General features: G+C 43.6%; 1 protein-coding gene across 3 annotated transcripts in view; it reads right to left on the bottom strand.

Moving 5' to 3' along the window:
- The window catches only part of cep120 (centrosomal protein 120), a 66,450-nt gene that overhangs the window by 30,678 nt on the left and 18,145 nt on the right, over window positions 1-17,627 (bottom strand). For 2 of the 3 annotated variants that reach the window (XM_071400061.1, XM_071400059.1), the window contains 9 exons: window positions 13,487-13,684; window positions 13,037-13,261; window positions 12,593-12,833; window positions 12,083-12,257; window positions 9,132-9,281; window positions 2,244-2,712; window positions 1,723-1,884; window positions 1,526-1,615; window positions 1,214-1,306 (listed from right to left, as the gene is read on the bottom strand). In XM_071400061.1, coding sequence (XP_071256162.1) covers window positions 1,214-1,306; window positions 1,526-1,615; window positions 1,723-1,884; window positions 2,244-2,712; window positions 9,132-9,281; window positions 12,083-12,257; window positions 12,593-12,833; window positions 13,037-13,261; window positions 13,487-13,669 — 1,788 coding nt within the window. In that variant the 5' untranslated portion in view covers window positions 13,670-13,684. The remainder of the gene's footprint in view (window positions 1-1,213; window positions 1,307-1,525; window positions 1,616-1,722; window positions 1,885-2,243; window positions 2,713-9,131; window positions 9,282-12,082; window positions 12,258-12,592; window positions 12,834-13,036; window positions 13,262-13,486; window positions 13,685-17,627) is intronic. The other variant, XM_071400060.1, reaches the window with a different exon arrangement.

Raw genomic sequence — 17,627 nt, forward strand, 5'->3', positions numbered from 1 at the left:
ACTGAGGATACTGTGCACCATGGTGGCTACAAACTTCAAGCCTGGCTCGGTCACCGCCTTCAGCAGCCCTGTAGCCTCAAGTCTTACTTCTGTGTTGTACGAACCCGTGCATTCGATGTCAGAGGAACTTCACAATGCTGTCACAACTTTAAACAACCACTGACACAGTAGCGAGGTGTCCGGCCCACCTTTGATCCATTAGCCTTTTCAAGGTTTCTCCAGTGCACAGGGTAGCCACTGTTGGTTTCTTTAAGAACTAGTGAGTCACAGACATAAAAAAGTCCTACAGCGCATTCTCAGACATTGCCTGAACAACCACTAAGTGAAGCTTGTTTTTTCCTGCTTTTTATGGAAACCCAAAAGGAGTCATACCTAACTGCCCCAGTGGCTTTCCATTGGCCACCAACACATAGGTACTCTGTCCATTTTGCTGACACAGCAAAGGGGAGATACAGATTTTGCTATTTGTATATAGGGACATGAAACTAAAACTGAGGGGACAACTTTCAACTGAGGGGTCCTCTTCCGCCCCCTAGCGGAGCTGGGTCCAAGCTCAACACATGACATTTTGGGAATTTTAGATTGTCAAGGACTGTTATATTATATTTTGGTTATTGTTAAAAATATATAGCTCCATTATCTTCTCTACATAATTAATCAAATCAAATTTATATAGCCCTTCTTACATCAGCTGATATATCAAAGTGCTGTACAGAAACCCAGCCTAAAACCCCAAACAGCAAGCAATGCAGGTGTAGAAGCACAGTGGCTAGGAAAAACTCCCTAGAAAGGCCAAAACCTAGGAAGAAACCGAGAGGAACCAGGCAGAGGGGAGCTCTGTTTTATGTGGTCGTTATCATATGTCATGTTGTCTGTAAATGTTGATGGTTTAATGTCGTTTCAACTCTGCTCTTAAATGGGAGACAAATTCCTGTAAAAGGAAAAATAAATTAACAGATTTCTGTTGAACACTATGGAAAATTAGATATTTTTTGGGGGGGGGGGTAGTTGCACTACGTAGAATACAGTCATTTAAAGTGTAGCGATACCGGCTTCATCAGTGAGGTGACTACAGGGTGCCTATCAGGCAGTCAAATTGCACCCAGCGCCTGTGTAGTTTCACATCTGTAAGACTATACATACTGTGCATTACACTGTGCGTCCTGTGCTCTCCTTGAAATGTTTACATTTTAAAAATATTAAATAAACCAACCTCCATTTCTGCATGGCCTAGATGCTTCTCTCTCTTCTCCAGGTCAGCCAGAATCTTCTGAAGCTGCTCCTCCAAGATGGTGTACTCTACCTCCTGGGAACACATCACATAAGGGCCATCTGTCACACAACGATCATAAGAAAAGTAGTATAATGCTCCGGAGTGAAGTTTCCCCTAGGTACAGATCTAGGATCATCTTCCCCTTGCCCAATCAAAACCTTAACCATTACTGGGGACAAATGCAAAACTGACCCAGGATCAGCATCTAGAGGCAACGTCAACCTACTCCTAGAATAATACATTACAGTGCACCTTTTTTCTGACCAGAGACTCGCGCTCCCGATCCCTCTTCTTCCATTCCTCGGCCAGCGCCTGCATGTGGCCCAGCTCCTTCTTCTTCAGCTGAGGACGGTGAGCGCGCGCACACACACACACAAACACGTTTGTACCAAAACAAAAAGGCATCAATGGAATTGCTACAATAACACATTCACTTGCAGTATAGCCACCTGGTCATCAAAGAGATCCTCCTGCATCTCCTTCCACATCTCCAGCTCCAGGGCAGCCCTGTACTCCAGCGTCTCGCGGGGCTCGGTGGGGACTCCGCCTGCACTGCTGGGAGGAGCTGGTCGCAGAGCTGGCACCGTCTTTTGTGCCACAGGATACTCATTCTGTCACAATACAAGTTCATGTTATTTACTATGATCTAAAAAAGGCCAAACAGATCCTGGATCCGCCCTTCTACTGTGAGACACTTTATAAATATGGGCCCTGACCAGTCCCGTATACACAAAGCATCTCAAAGCAGAAGTGCTGATCCAGGATGAGTTTGGCCTTTTAAAATTAGAATGAATCTGATTACATGGGCAGGGAAGACCTGATCCTAGAACAGCACCTACTAAGATGATTTATGAATGTGCCCTGGTCATTCTACTTGGTCTCTCACTACAGCTCAAACGGTGAATTACAGTATTAGTGGTGCACAAATCTAAAAGCATCAACAAAACATACAGCATGTGCCACATTGTACCTGGGAGGACTCAGACATGACGATATCTTGGACCTTGACTAAACCAAGGTTCTCCAGGGTTGTGACGTAGCACAGCTCAGCCACCTTTTCACTGGGCCTGTGGAAGGAGACACACACGCAAGTTGTTTCACACCGAACGAACACGAGCTCAACCAAGCAGTCAAGAGGCAGCCAAGGGTGCCATCTAGCAAGTATACAATAGAACTGCAGCCACACATGACTACTACTGATGATAATATCTTCCAAGAGTCTAAATGTAGCATGCCCAGTCCCTGCCGCTGAAATCTCTTGGGCCTTTATGACTGGGATCCTCTCGGAGAAGGTCTGCCTCCAGTGCTGCTGGCCCATGGGGCCCAGGAAGCGGCTCTTCTCTGCAGTCAGGAGGTGGGACAGCTGTATGCTGGCCGTGCCCAGGAGAATGTCTCTGGAGCTGGTATTTTTGTCCCACACCTCCACCACTAGGGGCACCCTACACCAAGGAGAAAAATCCATTAAGAAGAGAAAGGGGAAGGGGGATACCTAGTCAGTTGTACATCTGAATGCATTCGACTGAAATCTGTCTTCCGCATTTAACCCAACCCCTCTGAATCAGAGGTGTGCAGAGGGCTGCCTTAAATCGACATCCATGTCATCGGCGTCCGGGGAACAGTGGGTTAACTGCCTTTCTCAGGGGCAGCTCGGGGATTCGATCCAGCAACCTTTCGGTTACTGGCCCAACACCCCTACCTGCCAGGCTACCTGCCGCCCAAGCACAGTGGGACTAGAATCTCTGGTGGGCTCCAGGGTGAAGTTTGCCCTTGGTACAGATCTAGAATCAGCTTCACCTCCCACAATCCTAACAACCATTTGTGGGGGAAACTGACCCAAGATCAGCGATTAGGGGCAAATTCACCCATTCTCCTTGTGGCCATACATAGCCTGATCGTCTGAACACACCAGAATGGTGGCCTGATTATTCAGTCATATGTGATTTTGTATAGATAAATCCCTCTTAAAAAGGTGTACATTAATGGGTATTTACAGTGGCTTGGGAAATGATTCACACCTCTTGACTTTTTCCACATTTTGTTACGTTACAGCCTTATTCTGAAATGTATTAAATCCCCCCCCCCCCCCCCCCCCAACCTACAAACAATACCTCAATGACAAAGCAAAAACCGGTTTGAATACATTTTTGCAAATTTAATAAACATTAAAAAACATATATATATAAAAAAAAAAAAAAAAAAACATTTACATAAGTATTCAGACCCTTTAGTCAGTACTTTGTTGAAGCACCTTTGGAGGCGATTACAGCATCAAGTCTTCTTGGATATAAAGCTACAACCTTGGCACACCTGTATTTGGGGAGTTTATCCCATTCTTCACTGCAGATCCTCTCCTGCTCTGTCAGGTTGGTTGTGGAGTGTTGCTGCACAGGTATTTTCAGGTCTCTCCAGTGATGTTCGATCGGGTTCAAGTCCGGGCTCTGGCAAGGCCACTCAAGGACATTCAGAGACTAGTCCCGAAGCCACTCCTGCGTTGTCTTGGCTGTGTGCTGAGGGTCGTTGTCCTGCTGGAAGGTTAAACTTAGCCTCAGTCGGAGGTCCTGAGCGCTCTGAAACAGGTTTTCATCAAGGATCTCTCTGTACTTTCCTCTGTTCATCTTTGCCATGATCCGGACTAGTCGCCCAGTCCCTGCCGCTGAAGAACATCCCCACAGCATGATGCTGCCACCATAATGCTTCACCGTAGGGATGGTGCCAGGTTTCCTCCAGACGTGACACTTGGCATTCAGGTCATCACACCAGAGAATCTTGTTTCTCATGGTCTGAGACTCTAAAGCTCTGTCAGAGTGACCATTGGGTTCTTGGTCACCTCCCTGAAGGCTCTTCTCCCCCGATTGCTCAGTTTGGCCGGGCGGCCAGCTCTAGGAAGTCTTGTGGTTCCAAACTTATTCCATTTAAGAATGATGGAGGCCACGGTGTTCTTGGAGACCTTCAACACTGCAGAAATGTTTTGGTGCCCTTCCCCAGATCTGTGCCTCAACACAATCCTGTCTCGGAGCTCTACGGACAATTCCTTCGACCTCATGGCTTGGTTTTTGCTCTGACATGCACTGTCAACTGTGGGACCTTATATATAAAAAGAGGTGTGCCTCTTTCCAAATCATGTCCAATCAATTGAATTTACCACAGGTATAAAAACATCAAGGATCAATGGAAACAGAATGCACCTGAGCTCAAGTTCGAGTCTCATAGCAAAGGGTCTGAATACTTATTTACATAAAGATATCAGTTTTTTAATTTGGAATTGCAAAAATTGCAAAAAACCTGTTTTCGCTTTGTCATTATGGGGTATTGTGTGTATATTGCTGCTTATTTTTAATTTAATTTAATAAATTTTAGAATAAGGCTGTAATATAACAAACTGCAGAAAAAGTTAAGAGGTCTGAGTACTTTCCGAAGGCACTGTAAATCAAAATAAACTTTGAGTTGTTTATCTGTACACAACCAAAATGAAACAAGTAGACAACCATCAACTAGCCAGTGTTTCCCAATCCTGGGGCCTCATTTATCAACCGTGCATACTAAATTTAATTTAAAAAAATCTGGTGTAGGTGTAGATTCTAGGATTTGGGTGCGCAGCAAATGATTTGGATTCATGAAACTATCGCAGGCAACATATAGGCATGTTTTCAATTATAAATTAGAGCCATAATATACACGTGTGCTTGTGAACAAGCAACCCCACCTGGAATACACCCACTATTCACCTTTTGTAGCAAAAATGCTGTATGATTTGGAAATGTTAGAACTTGGGCCATTACAGTTTCGAAATGGCAAATTTGATCGGAATGTTTAAACATTTTGCAGTGACTGTTAAAAACAAGTGATTGATTGTCTATTCGAACTAGGGATGTTAACGGTTAACCATTAATCAGTTAGCTGTCAAAGCAGAACATTTATTTGACCGGTCATGCTTATCGGTCTATAGGTTAATTTGCATTATTTAGTGGAATTCAATTGGCTCGTGTATTTTCGTTAGTCGTCATGTACACTATACATACTTTTTGTATGTGAACACCCCTTCAAAATGGTGAATTCTGCAATTTCAGCCACAAGAGCAACAACTGCTCAGCTGAGAAGTGGTACGCCACACAAGCTCACAGAAAGGGACGCCGAGTACTGTAGCTCGTAAAAATCGTCTGTCCTCGGTTGCAACACTTATTACCGAGTTTCAAACTGCCTCTGGAAGCAACGTCAGCACAAGAACTGTTCGTCGAGAGCTTCGTGAAATGGGTTTCCATGGCCCGAGCAGCCGCACACAAGCTTAAGATCACTATGAACAATGCCAAGCGTCGGCTGGAGTGTAAAGCTCGCCGCTATTGGACTCTGGAGCAGTGGAAACGCATTCTCTGGAGTGATGAATCACGCTTCACCATCTGGTAGTCTAACGGACAAATCTGGGTTTGGCGGATGCCAGAAGAACGCTATCTGCCCCAATAAATAGTGGCAACTGTAAAGTTCAGTGGAGGAGGAATAATGGTCTGGGGTTGTTTTTCCATGGTTCGGGCTAGGCCTCTTAGTTCCAGTGAAGAGAAATATTAACCCTACCGCATACAATGACATTCTAAATTATTCTGTGCTTCCAAATGTGTGGCAACAGTTTAGGGAAGGCCCTTTCCTGTTTCAGTATGACAATGCCCCCGTGCACTAAGTGAGGTCCATGCAAAAATGGTTTGTTGAGATCAGTGTGGAAGAACTTGACTGGCCTGCACAGAGCCCTGACCTCAACCCCCATCTAATACCTTTGGGATGAATTGGAACGCCGACTGCGAGCCAGGCCTAATCACCCAACATCAGTGCCTGAGCTCACGAATGCGCTTGTGGCTGAATGGAGCAAGTCCCCACAGCAATATTCCAACATGTAGTGAAAAGCCTTCCCAGATGATTGGAGACTGTAATAGCAAAGGGGGTACCAACTCCATATTAATGCCCATGATTTTGAAATCAGATGTTTGACAAGCAGGTGTCCACATACTTTTCTTCATAAAGTGTATCTTATTTATCTTAATGACGAATCTCTTAACTTGCTTCAAAGTAGCCTAGCCAAAATCCAACCATAGAAATGTGGAGGCAATTATTTGATAAAAACTTCCTTTTCATTAACCAGCATTTCTCTCTTGTTCTATTAGTTTTCATATCAACTTGCTTTCATTGTCCAGTAGCCAAAAGCACAATCCTAATTATATTAGCAACCCATTTTGTTGCTATTAGATTACCTCTAAGTTTGAGATTTTCATCTCTGACACATATGGAACTGTTCGCATTAGGTGTGCTGTTTACAATAGTGTTTTCCAGCTAATTGCTCTTTATTAGCTGCTTCATTAGAGCAGTTGCATGTTCAATAATAGGTTATAGCCTTTTGACTGAGACGATATTATGATCATCAATAGATGATTATGTTTATCTCCTGTCTTGGTATAGGCTGATGTCACGCTCCTAACAAACATCAATACTGTAGCCTACCCATAACGTAAAAAAGGTTAGCAGTCTATTTACTTTCCAGCATGCTTGGATATTGAATGAGCGATGGAAAAATGGTCGCTCGTCAGATGTGGCAGGGCTTGCGACCTGCCCATTGACACGAGTCTACCAGACGAGCTATATTACTTCTATGCTTGTTTCAAGGCAAGTAACATTGAAGCATGCATGACACCATCAGCTGTTCCGGATGACTGAGTGCTCACGCTCTCCGTAGCCGATGTGAGTAAGACCTTTAAACAGGTCAACATTCACAAGGCCAGACGGATTACTAGGACGTGTACACCCAACAAGCGCTGACCAACTGGCAAATGTCTTCACTGACATTTTCAAACTGTCCCTGACCGAGTCTGTAATACCAACATGTTTCAAGCAGACCACCATACTCTCTGTACCCAAGAACACTAAGGTAAACTGCCTAAATGACTACCGACCTGTAGCACTCACATCTGTAAACATGAAGTGCTTTGAAAGGCTGGTCATGGCTCACAACACCATTATCCCAGAAACCCTAGACCCACTCCAATTTGCATACCGCCCCAACAGATCCACAGATGATGCTATCTCTATTGCACTCCACACGACCCTTTCCCACCTGGACAAAAGGAACACCAATGTGAAAATGCTATTCATTGACTACAGCTTGGCGTTCAACACCGTAGTGCCCAAAGCTCATCACTAACCTAAGGACCCTGAGACTAAACACCTCCCTCTGCAACTGGATCCTGGACTTCCTGATGGTCTGCCCCTAAGTGGTAAGGATAGGTAACAACATATCCACCACGCTGATCCTCAACACGGGGGACCCTCAGGGGTGCGTGCTCAGTCCCCTCCTGTACTCCCTGGTCACTCATGAATGCATGGCCAGGCACAAATCCAACACCGTCATCAAGTTTGCCGATGACACCAACGATGAGACAGCCTATAGGGAGGAGGTCAGAGACCTGGCCGTGTGGTGCCAGGACAACAACCTCTCCCTCAACGTGATCAAGACAAAGGAGATGATTGTGAACTACAGAAAAAGTTGGACCGAGCATGCCACCATTCTCATCGACGGGGCTGCAGTGGAACTATCATGGACAAAACACACTAAGACAGTCGTGAAGAGGGCACGACAAAACCTATTCCCCCTCAGGAGACTGAGAAGATTTGTCATGGGCCCTCAGATCCTCAAAAGGTTCTACAGCTGCACCATCGAGAGCATCCTGACTGGTTGCATCACTGCCTGGTATGGCAACTGCTCGGCCTCTGACCTCAAGGCACTGCAGAGGGTAGTGTGTACGGCCCAGTACAGCACTGGGGCCAAGCTTCCTGCCATCCAGGACCTCTATACCAGGCGGTGTCAGAGGAAGGCCCTAAAAATTGTCAAAGACTCCAGCCACCCTAGTCATAGACTGTTCTCACTGCTACCGCACGGCAAGCGGTACCGGAGCGTCAAGTCTAGGTCCAAAAGGCTTACCAGCTTCTACCACCAAGCCATAAGACTCCAGCTAATCAAAAGGGCTACCCAGACCCCTCTTTTACGCTGCTGCTACTCTGTTATTATCTATGCAGTCACTTCAATAATTTTACCTACATGTACATATTACCTCAATTACCTCGAGTAACCGGTGCCCCCACACATTGATTCTGTACCGGTAACCCCTGTATATAGCCTCGCCATTGTTATTTTACTGATTCGGTTGAATTATTTATTACTTTTATTTCTAAATGGTAGCATGCTTGGGTATTGAATGAGCGATGGCTAAATGGTAGCATGCTCGGCTATTGAATGAGCGATGGCTAAATTGTAGCCTAATATTTGTTGTGTAGCGGGAATAAACCAGTCCTGCAATATGATTATGATTTAGGCCTAGATAATACAAGTAAAATAAACATATTAGAATACATGCTGCTATGCAATCTCCTTACCAAAGGCAAATGCATCAGTTAACATCATTATAATTCAAAGGCATCAAACACTTACATTACCCCCAAAATAATATTTGCTTGCAATACAATTGATCAACCACTAACAGGCCTGAGCTGTACATGGAGATACGCACACTTTCTTCAAGTTCAAAATGTATAAATACCAACCTTTGTGGAAACTGGAGTACGCAAGGTTTAGTGTGTTTCTGTACGTACGCACCTTTGATAAATGAGGCCCCTGGTCCTGGGGACCCTAAGGAGTGCACATTTTAGATTTTGCCCTAACACTAAAACACTTGATTCAACTAACCAACTAATCAAGCAATTGATTAGATTCTGAATTTTTTTGTGCTAGGTCAAAAACACCCCTTTGGCACAAATGAAACAAGTAGGCACAACAAGCCCCTAAAAGTGCATGCTTCACGTATTCCTCTAGAATGTGACAAGACACCTGAGGAAGGTGTCCTGGACTTGGTGAGGTAGAGCGGCAAAGTCAAAGGCACAGTACGACTGGGGCAGGAACACCTCCATGTTCCTCTTCACCTCCACTGGGGGGTTGGTCATGATGGGGGCGGCACTCCCGAAAAACTGGTACGCATACCTGGAACGAGAGAAAATACTTGGGTCTTTCCACGAAAAAAAGTGCCTTTTGATATTTGAAGTAGAAATTGTGTAACAATACAGAATTTTAAAAGCCTGTAATATTTAAAAAAAGGTGCAATTTGCAGAAATCACTCCGCCATTTCCTGGTTGCTAAAATTCTAATAGCATGCCTAATTTCAGTTTATGTGACAAAGCAAGCAAGTGTAGATAATAATTTGACCATCTAAAATGCTGTGAACTATCTTATCAATAACCGAAAATATTGTGTTTTCAGCTGGTGTACAAAACCGAAAGTAAAAGGAAAAACTAAACTTCAGAACGGGAAGCACAGAAAGAGCACACATAGAACAGATCTACCACTTCTTAGACTTGCTTTCAGAGAGAATGACAGATCTATAACTGTCTATGTTAATTTTGGCAGAGTTGCCCAAAAAGTTAAATACTGCAGCTTTAAATGAAGTTCCCTATAATATAGACCACATGGAGAATTTAATAGATCAGATTTTTAATATGGCAGTGTTTTCCATTAGCGCCAGCCGTCGGCTAAATCAGCTGGTTACAGACACATTTTCCACCTGCTATTTTTCCCCACTTCAAATTAACCAGGCTACTTTTAATTTAAAAAAGTTTCAATTCACTAATCCGTCGAGCCCTCTCACACTAGAATGAATTATGTGCATCTTCTAGTGATCTATTGATAAGATAGGCATTCGCATGTCAGTCACAAAGCGAATGACGACAGGGAAATGCAGTCTGCCGTCTGTCCCGCCTCCCAGGACAATTTGTATGTGCTGTGGTTGGTCGAAATCGTTTTTTCATTACAGGGAGAGTATTTGTGGTAACGATGAGTCAAAATCCACGTAGCCACGCAGAGTCGTGGTGCATAGGCTATTTGCTGTGCTTTGCTTGACAACTGAACAGCAAGTGTTGACTAGTTTATAAAAGGTGACGAACTGACTGAATCAAGTCAATCTTTGCCATTCACCAATCATGCATCTTGGCTATACAGTGCCTTCAGAAAGTATTCATACCCCTTGACTTATTCCACATTTTGTTGTGTTACAGCCTGAATTCAAAATTGTTTAAATAGGTGAGGGAGGGGTCCATCTACACACAATACCCCATAATGACAAAGCGAAAACATGTTTTTCGAAATGTTTGCCAATTTATTGAAAATTAAATACAGAAATATCTCATTTACAGAAGTATTCACACCCGAGTCAATATTTTGTAGAAGCACTTTGGCAGCGATTACAGCTGCGAGTCTTTCTGGGTACATTTCTAAGGACTTTCCACACCTGGATTGTGCAACATTTGCCCATTATTGTTTTCAAAATTCTTCAAGCTCTGTCAAATTGGTGGTTGATCATTGCTAGACAAACATTTTCAGGTCTGGCCATATATTTTCAAGTAGATTTAAGTCAAAACTAACATTCACTGTCTTCTTGGTAAGCAACTCCAGTGTTTTTTTGGCCTTGTGTCTTAGGTTATTGTCCTGCTAATCTCCCAGTGCCAATGGAAAGCAAACAACCAGGTTTTCCTCAAGGATTTTGCCTGTGCTTAGCGCCATTATTGTTTTTTGAAGCAGCCACCACTATGCTTGTATTGGATTTGCCCCAAACATAACACTTTGTATTCAGGACAAAAAGTTAATTGCTTTGCCACCATTTTTGCAGTATTACTTTAGTGGCTTAGTGTTCATTTTAGAATATTTTATTCTGTACAGGCTTCCTTATTTTCACTCTGTCAATTAGGTAAGTATTGTGAAGTAACTACAATGTTCTATAACCCTAACTCATCCATTAAACTCTAACTGTTCTAATGACACAATTGGCATCATAGTGAAATCACTGAGCGGTTTCCTTCCTCTCCGGCAACTAAGTTAGAAAGGACGCCTGAATCTTTGTAGTGACTTTGAATTGATACACCATCCAACGTGTAATTAATAACTTCACCATGCTCAAAGGGATATTTAAATGTCTGCTTTTTTTTTTTTTTTTTTTTTTTTTTTTTTACCAATAAGTGCCCTTCTTTGAGGCATTGGAAAACCTCCCTGATCTTTGTGGTTGAATCTGTGTTAGAAATTCACTGCTTGACTGAGGGACCTTACATATAATTGTATGTGTGGGGTACAGAGATGAGGTAGTCATTCAAAAATAATGTTAAACACTACTATTGTACAAAGAGTCAATCCATGCACCTTGTTATGTGACTTGCTAAGCAAATGTTTACTCCTGAACTTATTTAGGCTTGCCATAACAAAGGGGTTGAATAATTGACTGAAGACATTACAGCTTTTCATTTGTAAAAAAAAAAATATATATTAATATATATATGAATTTCTAAAAACAATTCCACTTTTGTCATTATGGGGCATTCAATGTAGACCAGTGACAAAAATATAAATTTAATCGATTTTAAATTCAGGCTGTAACATAACAAAATGTGGAAAAGGTCAAGGGATGTGAATACTTTCTGAAAGAACTGTATTACGCCATTGAGCACGTTCGGATTGGCTAGTGAGGGGCCAAGCCTCGACATACCCACAACTTGTTAATTCATCAAAACCCAGCTCACTCGCACCACCGCCAGCTACTGTGCCCATAATTCCAGTTGTGAAAATAGGAATAACTGGACTAAACCAAAGGCTTGTTAAAGAAATACTACACAAATATCTTCAAGTATTTTTTTTCATTAGTCCACTGTTAATACAATCCTAGATAATTGTGCATTTCAGCAGTCAATTTTTCAGGATAGAGCACTTTCAGTACAGAGCAAAAACTGTGATGATCACTCTACCGGAGTGTGCAGCTGACGGGGAAGCCCAGGTTTAGGTTGCGGACGCTGCGCAGGTCCATGGAGAAACAGTAGTGATGTGCCGAGGAGGGGATGGCTATCTTTGGTGCAGAGACGCTGACCGAGGACAGGCCTCCTTCAGGCTCGCCCTCCACCTGGCACGGGGCAAGGACCGAACCTGGAGGCCCGAGTCAGACAGAAACAACCACAGGCATGTTAGTGCTTTTCATCCTGGTTTTCTTGTTCAGAGGCTACGGCAGCTTTTCAAATGGACTAATTCTTTGGCTTAACCGAGGGCTAAGAAAAATGCTGTGCGAAAGCCTTTAGAGGAAGTGTGGTGGGTGTGCCTGTGTTGTTCCCCAAAAGTGGAACTAAAGCGGTCAGGTTTTACTGCCAAACCCTTGAGACGGGGCACATTTGTGTTGCATCTCACAGAGATTTCCCTTTAGGACCAATGGAATGGTCTAAAATGTCCAAATGAATGTGAATGAGCCCACTCAAACAAACACCTACCAGTTGGGAGAGGTTGAGCCTGCAAGGCAGCGTCTACCTGCAGGCTGTTAGCCTCGCTTTCTGTGAGGGCGTTGGGAGGGGACTCAGCTAGGGATGTGGGAGACTTAATGGTGGACTTTATGCCAGGTGAGGGAGTTCGGGGCCACTTTTCAGCAGGGGGAGATGGAGGGAGGACGTGCTCCACAGTCCCGGTCTTCAGTGGAATCAGAGGACCATCTCCTCCCTCTGCATTAGCTCCCACCTACCAACACGCAGAGAGAAACCACCTCTGTCAAAGTGTTCCTCCTGTCATTTGCAATGATGCAAAATCGAGACGACCAACATCAGAGACAGTAATCAAGTAAATGAGCCCTACAGCAGTAGGGTATTAAACATTCTATTACATCAGATCAGTAGGTTAGTAACCGTGATTAGCTCAATGTGTCAGGTAGGCCCTTTCTTTACCGGTGTAGTGAGAGCCTCTCTCCTGAGTGTGACGGACACCCCCACAGTGGGCTGCAGATCCATGGGGACAGGAGGCAAGCTTTGCTTGGCTCGGTTAGGAGGCTGGAGGATGAAGGCCCCCTCCACTGTGGCCACCTGCTTCTCCAGGTCCACACTGCTCTTAGCCAGGCCAGCCAGGGAGACCTCTGTGCTGCCAAGGGAGTGGTTCCCACAGCAGAGGTGGACCTGTGACAAAACATACACAGAGACGATTATGAAACACTAGTGTAACGGATTCCATTGATGGCAAGAAGGAAACTTTTTTGCAATATTTCTGTCACCATTTTATGGGAGTCATGTTATAATCTGATTAAAAATCAAATGATAATGACACCAGACTTTGTTGACACTCCAGCAAAGCAACTATTTGCGTCGCGTTAGCACGTGAGAGCATGACAGATAGCACAGCACCTGAAGACTGGGCTGCAGGCTGAGAAAGGCCAGTAGAACCGGATCACTGCTGCGGATTCGGACCGAGGCCCTCTCTGGCTCAAAGCTGGGGCTAATCAGGTTTTGGAAAGGTTCACTGGTGATGTCATTACCCAGCAGGGTATAATAGAAGAAAAACTCAGACCCTTCACCAACCAGCTTCATCGTACTGGGAATCAACTGAAACACACAAGCAAACAAATCACTTTCAATGCACACCTGCAATACCGGCATGAACTACAGAATACATATTTAAATCTAGTTGCGAGCAGCAATGAACGGTGTTCACAGGATGGCAAAGGACAAGATCAGTTGGATAACAAAGCAAGCACTATCATTTAGGAACAATCTTCCTTTATATACAATCAGTGAAAGCATTACCATGTTTATCCCTTAATACCAAGTGATAACAGATGACGCAAGACAAGTTGTCTAGTGCTGTAGGTTGGTTATGTTTGAATGCAGCAGGTAATCCTTCGTAAAGTCATTACTTATTGTTTTGAGTTTATATACAAATTCTGGGGTCAAGTTTGACTAATGTTTATGTTAATATTTTCAGCATTAGTGTACATTGCAGTCATCTTTGAATTCTCAGTGTTTTCCACAAGTATATAGAGTAGCAGAAGGTGGTGGCCTATTTTTATTTATTTAACTAGGCGAGTCAGTTATTGTATAATGACGGCCTACCCCAGCCAAACCCTCCCCTAACCCGGACGACGCTGGGCGAATTGTGCGCCACCCTATGGGACTTCCGATCACGGCCAGTTGTGATACAGCCCGGGATCAAACCAGGGTCTGTAGTGATGCTTCTAGCACCGAGATGCAGTGCATTAGACCGCTGCACCACTCGAGAGCCTAGTCTAGTCTTCATGGCCCTCTTCATACTATATTTTATCGAGGCATTGAAAATGTATGCAAAAATCGCTCCTAGGCTGTCAGCTCAAGTTAAAACAGAAGAAAAGCACATTATCTTGAAAAATAAGGTTGTGTGGGCTTCCATTTAACCATTTGTTTTAGGTTTTCGCTCTCAAAATCCCACTTTAATTTATTTTATAGAAAAACAAAAATGGATGTTCCAAGTGCACAACAATACTTAAACCACATCAGTAGACCGCTTTTGAGGCCTGGAAGAAATCTGAGAAGTGTTGATATTTGGGTGTAGTTCCCCTTTAATTCACACCTAGCAAGAGGCTGCTGTTTAGCAGTACTTGTAGTCCACATGACAGTAGAATTTGCTAAACAAATACCCACCGGATTGATGAAAATAATCATAAAATTGTGCCAGGCAAGCATAGGCAACTTTGTAGTTAACATTTAATTGAAAAGGTCTTTGGGAAAGCAAGAAGACTGTTTTCATTAGCACCATCGCTAACGGCTACACAAATTTTAGGCACACGCACAAAAGACATGGGCAGTCTCGTCGCCTTTTCAAAAAGTTACAGGAAGTACAAATCACTGATACATTCTGTTCATGTCTTATGATAAACTTGGGCAAATTAATACATTTTAAATACATTTAGTTGATTCCCTATTAAAAAGGAAAACTCCACCCATATTCTGGTACTTGTTTAATTAGTTCATTGCTGATATAGTCCGAAAATGTTTTGTTTGTCAGTAATGTTAAAACTTTGGTCATGTAGCGTATGTGAACACCTGCTCGTCAAACATCTCATTCCAAAATCATGGGCATTAAAATGGAGTTGGTTCCCCGTTTGCTGCTATAAAACAGCCTCCACTCATCTGGGAAGGCTTTCCACTACATGTTGGAACATTGCTGCAGGGACTTGCTTCCATTCAGTCACAGGTGCATTAGGGAGGTCGGGCACAAACGTTGAACGATTAGGTCTGTCAGCATTCATCCCAAAGGTGTTAGATGGGGGTTGAGGTCAGGGCTCTGTGCAGGCCAGTCAAGTTCTTCCACACTGATTGACAAAGCATTTCTGTATTGACCTCGCTTTGTGCACGGGGGCATTGTCATGCTGAAACAGGAAAAGGTCCTTCCCGAAACAGTTGCCACAAAGTTGGAAGCACAGAATCGTCTAGATTAGAATGTCATTGTATGCTGTAGCGTTAAGATTTCCCTTCACTGGAACTAAGGGGCATGGCCCGAACCATGAAAAACCGCCCCAGACTAGTATTCCTCCTCCCACCGAACTTTACAGTTGGCACAATTTATTGGGGCAGGTAGCATTCTCCTGGCATCAGACAAACCCAGATTTGTCTGTCAAGACTGTCAGATGGTGAAGCGTGATTCATCACTCCAGAGAACGCGTTTCCACTGCTCCAGAGTCCAATGGCAGCAAGCTTTACACCACTCCAGCCGATTCTTAGCATTGCTCATGATGATCTTAGGCATGTATGCAGCTGCTCGGCCATGGAAACCCATTTCATAAAGCTCCCGACAAACAGTTATTGTGCTGACATTGCTTCCAGAGTCATTTTGGAACTCGGTAGTGAGTGTTGCAACCGAGGACAGACGATTTTTTACGAGCTACAGTCCCATTCTGTGAGCTTTTGTGGCGTACCACTTCTCAGCTGAGCAGTTGTTGCTCCTACACGTTTCCCCTTCACAATAACAGCACTTACAGTTGACCGGGGAAGCTCTAGCAGGACAGAAATTTGACGAACTGACTTGTTGGAAAGGTGGAATCCTATGAGTTCTTCAGTAAGGCCATTCTACTGCCAATGTTTGTCTATGGAGATTGCATGGCCGTGTGCTCGATTTTACATACCTGTCAGCAACGAATCCACTACATGATATATACAAAAGTATTTAACTTTCAAAATACAGAAATCACCGCCTTATGATGCATTTTTTGATTTCCAACAAGCAAAACATTTTGGGACCATGTCAACAATGGACTAATGACACAAATACCAAAACAATGTTTTTGGGCGGGTCTTTCCTTTAAGGCCAATAAAAAATGTCATATCAATGAATTTTGTTTTAATGCCTGGATTCTGTGAGGGCCCTAATTATCGCCACACTGCCACATTGTTCCAGCAGTGATGATTGAAATCAAAATGTATTGGTCGCACACATATTTTGCAATGTTATTGCAAGTGCAGCGAAATGCTTATATTTCTAACTTCAACAGTGCAGTAATACTGAACACGTATAAATCCCTTACTTTAAAATAAAGAAATATCAGATTGAGCAATGTCAGAGTCCAGAACACACACACACATACATACATAATATATGATTGTTTGTAAAGACAGCATGGAAAGTAAATTAATAGAAAAAGGTGTGTACAGGAGTAGTTAAATAGGATGAGCCTGGACTAGAATACAGTATACACAGTGTATTCGGAAAGCATTCAAAACCATTAACTTTGTTACGTTACAGTCTTACTCTAAAATGTATTAAAATAGTTTCCCACTCAATCTACACACAATACCACATGACAAAGCAAAAACTGTTTAAATTTGTGCAAATTTGTAAAAAATAAAAAACATTAACATAAGTATTCAGACCCTTTACTCAGTACTTTGTTGAAGCACCTTTGGCAGTGATTACAGCCTGGAGTCTTCCTGGGTATGACGCTACGAGCTTGGCACACCTGTATTTGGGTAGTTTCTCCCATTCTTCTCAAGCTCTGTCAGGTTGGATGGGGAGCGTCGCTGCACAGCTATTCTCAGGTCTCTCGATCGAGTTCAAGTCCGGGCTCTGGCTGGGCCACTCAAGAACATTCAGAGACTTATGCCGAAGCCACTCTGACGTTGACTTGGCTGTGTTCTTAGGGTCGTTGTACTGGAAGGTGAACCTACGCCCCAGTCCGAGGTCCTGAGGGCTCTGGAGCTGGTGTTTATCAAGGATCTCTGTACGTTGCTTCGCTCATCTTTCCCTCGATCCTGACTAGTCTCCCAGTTCCTGCTGCTGAAAAACAGCATGAAGCTGCCACCACCATGCTTCACCGGAGGGATGGTGCCAAGTTTCTTACAGACGTAAAGTTTGGCATTTAGACCAGAGTTCAATCTTGTTTTCATCAGACCAGATATTGTTTTTCATGGTCCGAGAGTCTTTAGGTGCCTTTTACTGAGGAGTGGCTTCCGTCTGGCCTCTCTACCATAAAGGTCTGATTGGTGGAGTGTGGCAGACATGTTTGTACTTCTGGAAGTT

The sequence above is a fragment of the Salvelinus alpinus genome, chromosome 5 (assembly GCF_045679555.1).
Source record: "Salvelinus alpinus chromosome 5, SLU_Salpinus.1, whole genome shotgun sequence".
NCBI classification, from domain to species: domain Eukaryota; kingdom Metazoa; phylum Chordata; class Actinopteri; order Salmoniformes; family Salmonidae; genus Salvelinus; species Salvelinus alpinus.